At 40.4% G+C, this 8747-nt stretch overlaps 1 protein-coding gene across 1 annotated transcript; it reads right to left on the minus strand.

The window, feature by feature from the left end:
• Nucleotides 1-211: 211 nt before the first annotated feature.
• On the minus strand, nt 212-4890 carry LOC121555055 (cytochrome c). The gene is made up of 3 exons (XM_041868828.2): nt 4790-4890; nt 647-820; nt 212-546 (listed from the first exon to the last, which is right to left on the minus strand). The coding sequence occupies exons 2-3, from the start codon at nt 813-815 to the stop codon at nt 401-403; spliced, it is 315 nt and encodes a 104-aa protein (XP_041724762.1). The 5' UTR covers nt 816-820; nt 4790-4890; the 3' UTR covers nt 212-400.
• Between the last annotated feature and the right edge of the window lie 3857 nt (nt 4891-8747).

The following is an 8747-nucleotide window of genomic DNA, read 5'->3' on the forward strand; positions in this document are numbered from 1 at the left end:
TATACGCCATCAAGATGGAGGAACAGATCAAAAAGACACAGCTGTGATAAATATGGCAACTGATCATGCAAACGCCATTCAGAGTCCCAGCAGTTATGTCATGCAGACTAATGAAAGAGTCGCAACATCAGACATGTGGTCCTCTGTAGCTCAATTGGTAGAGCATGGCGCTTGTAACGCCAGGGTAGTGGGTTCGATCCCCGGGACCACCCATATGTAAAAATGTATGCACACATGACTGTAAGTCGCTTTGGATAAAAGCGTCTGCTAAATGGCATATTATATTATCAGACATAACTGTTAAAATGCTAAGAATAAGAGTCTAAGCTTCCCCTTTTCCTCTGAACAGTTGATATTTCTAGAAGACAAAAAAAACACTGAACAAAACGTAGATGTTAATCTACGAAGTTGCAGACTTCAAATATGCTATGAGATCTGCACGCTCGCCCTTCTTCTTGATGCCTGCGAAGATCATCTTTGTTCCTGGAATGTATTTCTTTGGGTTCTCCAAGTACGTCATGAGGGTATCAGTGTCCCAGACAATGCCTGAAAAATCACGTGAAGGGACAAGTTAGGATGAGAATTAAAATGTGTCACATTGTCAGTCTATTTATTTCCTGTAGAATGGTGACAATCTCACACATACCTTTGGCTTTGTTGGCATCCGTGTAGGAAAAGCCTTCAGCCTGTCCAGTCTTGCGTCCAAACAGACCCCAGAGGTTTGGCCCGACCTTGTGCTTTCCTCCATTTTCAACAGTATGACACTGGGCACACTTCTGGACAAAAGCCTTCTTTCCCTTGTCAATGTCACCCATGTTCCCTATTGGATAAAATTCAAAGAGGTTAGCTATGGTACCTATAAAAGCAGATTCTCTCTCCATTAGTAGTAGTGCAATTAACCAACATTTTGGGTTTTCTGGGGTTATTAAACAATTAATTGACCGACTATTCAATTAACCATTTTCCATTTCGTTTTTTGAGCCCAACGCGCCGTTTCTCTAGAGAGAAATCAACTCAAGAACTATATGGAACGCTGGGCTGAAAGGAGTTGTAGTTTTCATTAAGCAAATATTCAACCTAGCTCAGCACAAAAACATGGTAATTAACTACAATGACCATAATCCATTGCACCCGTTTTCCCCAGCTCAGTCATAGATGTATACACTTTTACGCCTGCTACATTAGGTTAGATACACACAGACCGCATGAGAGAGAAGAATGTACACAACAAGGAGAGAGTGGGATAGTATGCCTCTTTTTTGAAGACCTAGTGAATAAATTGTCAGACATCTCACCAGCTGGCCTAGCTAAATACAGTAGGATGACTAAAGACAGAACAGTATGGGGAGTACAGAGCAGGGTTTCCATTAGACATTTAACCGACAGCATTTTAATTTACCGGACCCATATACATTGGGTGCGTAACCCGATTAGGGCGTCCACCCACGGTGCTCAGAATGACAGAAATGCCATTGAGATTACGGTAATTCATATTAAACATAACATGCAAATCGAGGATGCAACGATAGGCGGTCCCTTTCTCCCGCTGTGCCATTTACAAACACGTGACTGGCTCAACTCTTCTAGGGAACTACGGCAAGCTTCATAGTGTAAAATAAGAACGCGATCTGCTTTATCTCCTAACCTATTGCACAAATTGACTGCAGGTATTTACTTAAGTAGCTACAAATATTAAATGGTATTGATGGTACTGAAAAACCATCCCATGGCTATTTCCAAATACCCCGGTATTGCGCCCAAACCTAGTTGCTAATATGACTGGGGTTGTGCCGTTGGCTAAAGGACAATGAAAGATTTGAAAAAATTAATTGCCTCCACAGATATGATCTGATTTTGGCTAGGCTACTTTGAAGCAAGGTAAGACATGCCTCATAATATGTAGTAAAACGTTCAGGACTCAAACAATACTGTATGTTTTCAAAATGCATACTGCCTCCAACACATTAGGTCTGGGCGACATGGTCAAACTATATCACGGTATGACAGTATTTTATGTTTTTTAATAATACGTTAAACAAATTCCTTTATGAGTAGTGCGTGACCCTAGGGTGGCAACACATACATTGTAAGTGACTTCAACGGGCCTCTATTCTGTTTTATACTGTTCAATTCAACCCACAATTATTTTCAGCATTTTTTTCATCAATTTCTGCACTCATTTCCACGTTGGGCATGACGATATGGGCAAACAATCTAGGCCTCATTTTTTTACCAAATGTTGCAATTGCGAATTAGAGCAAAACACTTGGGTGAACTGTTGGAATCATGGAAATGAAATGATTATTCTATAGTTAGAATATAATAGTGGGCACTTTGAATACATTGTGGTTTGACATGACAACGAATGAAAATGCCAGAGAGGAGTTTGTGAGAGGGTAGGAACCTAAGTGTTTCCTAGGGGACCCTATAATATTTGGCTACATTTAATGTCATCTTAGCTACCTCATGTTAGCTAACATTCATGCTTCGCGAACTCCTCTTTGATTTAGAAGATACTGTTGCACAAACATGCTGATTTAGGCCTACCATCACTGGTATAGTCAGGCTGTATATCATCAATACCGGTTCATCATAAAATACGGAATACCACCCAGCCCTACAGCTCATTGCAAAGTGATGTGACGAGCTGATGAAGCATGCTCTGTATGCTGTACCCGTGTGATAAAATGCATAATATACTGGACACGCGCCAATTTAATTCCCCTAAATTATTCAAATTAACCAATAGACTGAAGCATGACCAGTCAAATACATTTCCATCGACTGCTATTTCCACCAATGAATAGGCTAAAAATAATTCCGCACTGGGATTTCTCTTCTCGCTGCCAATTTTACTTGTATGTAAGGAATGAAAAATAAAGTCAAATATAAATGTAACCACACCTGAAATATTTGTATTATTTCATAGTAATTTCCTATTGACGTCTACTCAATGCTGAGATGACAGAGAAGAGGAATATTTTCAATGTTCACTATCGTTGGCTTTGGAAGTTCCATTGAAAAGCAAAAAAATCGTAATGTCATGATTTAATACATTAAATGCATTATCGAAAGGAGATAGAAAAGAAATATTTAGTAGCCAGTAACAGTTACGCTAAAATAAACCCACCCTTGTACTTTGCAATAGAGTGCAATGGAGGATAAATATTCTGTTCTTCTCAAAACTGGTTGAATGGCTATTTTATCCATGTAGCCACCTGCAACTTACCACAGGTGAGATACATTACACAGTAAAACGAGAATCTGCCTCCAACATAAATTAATACTTGAATTCTTAACAATTTAGTGTAGAACATTTTACTTTGAAGTGAAACAAAATTACGTGTGAACAACAAGTTCTCCATTTCAAATTATTTTAGAAGAAATCGTATTCGTGCTAGTATCTCTGCACAGTAGTAATTAGTAGCAAGCTACATGAGTACAGTATGTAGCGGAAATAAATCAATGGAAGAAAGGCAGATGGTTTACTCGTGGCCACCTTCAATAACCTTGGTGTTACATCATTTCCCATGAAACGTTGCTGACAATCCCCAACAAGAGATGATAACTTGTTAGTTAGGGGTGTTCAACTTGTTCAATATGCTGACTGGACTTCCATAATTTGCCCTGTGGAATGTTCATTGATCCCGACACGAGGAGTGTTACGTAACCACTGCAGTGCTGCTTGCGTGGAGTAACGTTAGTAGAATGACAACGTACCGGCTTTTGGGTGTAGCCACGTAAGCTAGGTAGTATAGCCATCAAACGGGAAATTAGGCTGCATTACTAGCTAGCTATTTGAATGACAGTTTTGTTGATAAACTGTTCTTAGTTAATCAACTTTAGCTTGTTGAGGTGGACAAAGGACGGGCAATGTTTGCTAGCTTGTTATCGAGCTGGCCAAGTTTAGCTAGCTAGCTCGCTCGTTGTTGAGCTAGCCAAGGTTAGCTAGCTATCTCGCTGTTGAGCTGGCCAAGGTTAGCTAGCTAGCTCGTTGTTGAGCTGGCCAAGGTTAGCTAGCTAGCTAGCTCTCTCGTTGTTGAGCTGGCCAAGGTTAGCTAGCTAGCTCGTTGTTGAGCTGGCCAAGGTTAGCTAGCTAGCTAGCTCTCTCGTTGTTGAGCTGGCCAAGGTTAGCTAGCTAGCTCTCTCGTTGTTGAGCTGGCCAATGTTAGCTAGCTAGCTCTCTCGTTGTTGAGCTGGCCAAGGTTAGCTAGCTAGGTCTCTCGTTGTTGAGCTGGCCAAGGTTAGCTAGCTAGGTCTCTCGTTGTTGAGCTGGCCAAGGTTAGCTAGCTAGGTCTCTCGTTGTTGAGCTGGCCAAGGTTAGCTAGCTAGGTCTCTCGTTGTTGAGGTGGCCAAGGTTAACTAGCAAGTTAAAGGCAAGACCAGAGGATCTAACATTAGTACTACGTTACAAAACGGCTGACTTAGCTGTCTAGCTAACGTTAGCTATAAACTCAATAAAAAGACTACAACCGTTTGCTGATATGCCATTTCCTCAGCCATTGCTTGTTTCAGTTACATTTTAGTCATTTAGCAGACGCTCTTATCCAGAGCGACTTACAGTTAGTGAGTGTATACTTTTTTTTTTTTTTTCATACTGGCCCCCCGTGGGAAACGAACCCACAACCCTGGCGTTGCAAGCGCCATGCTCTACCAACTGAGCTACAAGGGTTTAGACGTTACCACGTTAACGGCGGATACAGAATCAGGCACACTTTCCTTTCGATATTTTTTTTTTAAAGAAACTGACTACATGTTCAACTAGTAAAACGTATTTAATCAATATTACCTGTTCAATGAAACGATATTCCTTTTTTTTTTTTTTATATATATTTTTTATTTCGTTCCAATCCGATCAGCTGTCTCCTCGCCGGTAGCCAAGTCTCTGGATCAAACCGCATTACGAGTTCCTTTTTCTTCCCTCCAAAATGTTGACGTCATCCAGACTGGCCAGTCACATTCACTATCATCACTATCATCATTAAGACGAACACAACTGTTTTTCATTCAAGCCCTAGATGGAGTTGAGGGGAAAAAATCAAATCAAATAAAAATGTATTTGCCACATGCGCCGAATACAACAGGTGTAGACATTACTGTGAAATAATTAACCAACAATGCATTTATTTTTTAATAAAAAAAGTACAATAAATAAATAAGTCATTTAGCAGACGCTCTTATCCAGAGCGATTTACAGGAGTAATTACGGTTAAGTGCCTTGCTCAAGGGCACATCGACAGATTTTTCACCTAGTCGGCTCGGGGATTAGAACCAGCGGCCTTTCGGTTACTGGCACAACGCTCTTAACCACTAAGCTACCTGCCGCCCCATAACAACAACAACAAAAAAGTGTTGAGAAAAAAAGAGCAGAAGTAAAATAAAATAACAGTAGGGAGGCTATATACAGGGGGGTACCGGTGCAGAGTCAATGTGCGGGAGCACCGGCTAGTTGAGGTAATATGTACATGTGGGTAAAAGGTACATGATGTAGGCCTACCACAAAAATTGAAATAGCATACACAACATTTCAGTGGAAATGGCGTTGTTTTTTGTATTCACACTACACCACAACAAATATTTCTGTATTCCTCTTTGACTACATTCATTTTTACCACTAATCATCATTGGAAAGATTAGACAACAGTTGGAATGTTCAAGATTGTTCTGTCATTCAAGGAATTTCACTCTCTTTCATTGTCAAGAGGGTTGTTGCATCACTGTACACCCGATACAGAACCAATCAGTCGATATAATCGAGAACAATCATCAGAAATCACGCGATATGAATCAGACAGTGGGGCGCCACCTGACCCACTAGTTGCTTAGAAGGATCAAATCAACGTTTCATATCGTAATTTCCAAGTAGGCAAAAAGCATCAACCACGGCTGTTATTACACCCCGCATACGTTGGTGGCGGTAATGGCAATTTTTATTGTGCTGTAACTAAAACTAGAAGAAGATCTTCTGATGTCCTTTCCCTTCGTCAAAGGTACTTAATCGTATTATTTTTTTAAACTGTGATTTAAAAAGCTAATGTAATGGATTTTACCCCGGGATAGCCCGCTAATATGACCCATAGTAGGGAAGAACATGTCTTGAGTGCAATTCGATTTGAATATATAATCAATTTAAAAGGATTTTCCATTTTGTAGTAGCAGTCTTTTCGGTTTAAATTTCCCGGGGACCATGGTTTGGTGTCATTTCCTGTTTTCGTTGCTAGGCTGCGTGTCGTGTCTGTCTTAAATATCAATGTTATTCCCGAGGTGTGCAATAGTACACTTTCTCGCATGGATTTAAACTCTCTCTGGTCAATGCTTACACAATTAATATAACCAGGAACCAATATCCAAAGTGGGTACTTTGTTTTTTTGTAGTTTCTTTGGGGGGAGGGGGGTAGATCAGCTTTAATATTGCAGATAGATTGTAACTACCATCAATGTAATTGTCTGCATCCTTCCAATCCCCCATATGTTTTTTTTCTCGCAAAAAATAAAATAAAATAAATAAAATACATACATACATACATACATACATACATATATACACATACATTTACATATCCTTTAAAAATATATATTTCCCTTTATTACTTTCCAACCCCACCACCCCTTCCCTAATTGGAGTAAACTAGTGAACAATAATGCTTAGGCCTCTACTTCCAGCTTATACATACTATATACATTTTATGGACACAGTCAATTTTACAATAATTCTATTTTGTTTGTTTTTACTCCTGAACTTCCTCTACCCTCAACCTCTCCGATCATTTTCATGATGTCCATCTGGTTTGCTTCTATATGCCATATCTTTCTAACTGTGCTCTTTCACAAAAGCTCTCAACCTACAACCTATATACTTATTATGGACACAGTATGATTTACATTAGTTATCTTGTTGTTATTAGTTGTTATTGGTCCCAACATTCAGCTCCATTCAACACCACCCATCCATCTCTTAAAACCATCCATATTGGATTTCTATTTGCCATATATTTTTCAACTGTACTGTGGTGTTTTACAAAAGTTCTGAACCTTTCTATTCTCATTGTTTCTACAGATTGTAAATTGAAAATAAACATTTTTGCTAAAAGTATTATTATATTATTGATCGATTTACTATGACTTTTCAGATCACCCAGTAATGATATCTGCATGGTTAGCTCCAGGTAAATATTGCAATCCTTTAGCCATTCCTGGACCTGTGTCCAAAAACAAGCTACAAATGGACAGTACCAAAACCAAAGATCTAGTTTTCCATTGCAAAAGGGAGTTTTGCTACGGTCCTCACCAATAAATACGACCTAGTACTTAGGTTACAACAGAGCTAACTAACCCTCTTCCTGGAGACCTACCCTCCTGTGGGTATTCAGTCCAACCCGAACATACCTGTTTCAGCTAGTTGAGGATCATGTTCCAGGCTCTGACCAAATTGCAGATAATCCATTGCAGCATCAACCAATAGTTGCATAGCACGTCATTTGCATGCCACGTCATCGACTGAGCAGTCGGGCGTTAGATTGCTATACCGCTATATCACATGGGTGGCATTCCTGCCTGACTACATTGCAGACGGCTGCCAGATCTCACAAAGCTTGGATAGGTGTTTAACATATCAGCTAACCACATCATATGATATAGCAATGTAATGCCCGACAGTCGATGACGTGGCGCACAACCATTGGTTGATGCAATGCAACGTCTTCAACGTAATCAGGCAGGAACACCACCAATATGTGGTTAGCTGATATGTTCAACACTAGCCTCGTGTGGCCATCCTTCCAAATCTTGTCTCGTTAAATCGTGTTGGAAATCTTGAGAAATCCAGTATAGGATTCTGGGTTTGAATGGGAGTGTAGGTTTTTCTTCATACCCTTATCTAGCGCACCTAACTAACTGGTTGATAAGCTGAATCACGTTCGTTACTACTGGGTTTGGAGCGAAAACTCTACAGGAACAGAGGTGGTAAGCCCCCCAATAGGGATTTGGGATTTGTACAAAATAAAAGTAGGGGCCAATAAATCACCAAATAATCGGAACTAGTTATGCTAATCTGTTACGTTAACTATCCAAACGTTGTAATACACCCGTAAATTAAGAAGCAATGAAGTCCACCTGGAACGCACCCGTGTCGACCTGCAACCGCAGCCTAGCAATGAACGCACCCGTGTTGACCTGCAATGCGTCCGCGGGCTAGTGATGTGGTGAATGTTGTCTACTTTTTTAAACATTTAACTAGGCAAGTCTGTTAAGAACTAATTCTTATTTACAATGAAGGCCTACCCTAATCGGGTGAGCCAGCAGCATGCCGGGCCACAAGTTTCCAGAGCGTGTTCAGAGTTGACGTTTTACGTTTGAAATCTGGGTCCCTTGTAGCTCAGTTGGTAGAGCATGGCGCTTGCAACGCCAGGGTTGTGGGTTCGTTTCCCACGGGGGGCCAGTATGAAAAATGTATGCACTCACTAACTGTAAGTCGCTCTGGATAAGAGCGTCTGCTAAATGTGTAAATGTAAAATCTTTTTATTAATTAAGGTGCTGCAAAAGCAATGGTCACCTATTTATTAATTAATTACCATTTTGCTTCCTGTGGCGGGCAAGGGAGGTCTGGTTGTCGGCCATGCTGGAAATGTGATCAATGTGACAATGCAAATAGTCCGGGTAGCCATTTGATTAGCTGTTCAGGAGTCTTATGGCTTTGAGGTAGAAGCTGTTAAGAAGCCTTTTGGACCTAGACTTGGCGCTCCGGTACT

Source organism: Coregonus clupeaformis, chromosome 40 (genome assembly GCF_020615455.1).
Source record: "Coregonus clupeaformis isolate EN_2021a chromosome 40, ASM2061545v1, whole genome shotgun sequence".
NCBI lineage: Eukaryota > Metazoa > Chordata > Actinopteri > Salmoniformes > Salmonidae > Coregonus > Coregonus clupeaformis.

Coding starts and splice junctions, on each gene's coding strand:
- LOC121555055 (XM_041868828.2), bottom strand. CDS start 815: ATGGGTGACATTGACAAGGGAAAGAAGGCTTTTGTCCAGAAGTGTGCC. Junction 547..646: donor GGATGCCAACAAAGCCAAAG/GTATGTGTGAGA, acceptor GTGATTTTTCAG/GCATTGTCTGGGACACTGAT.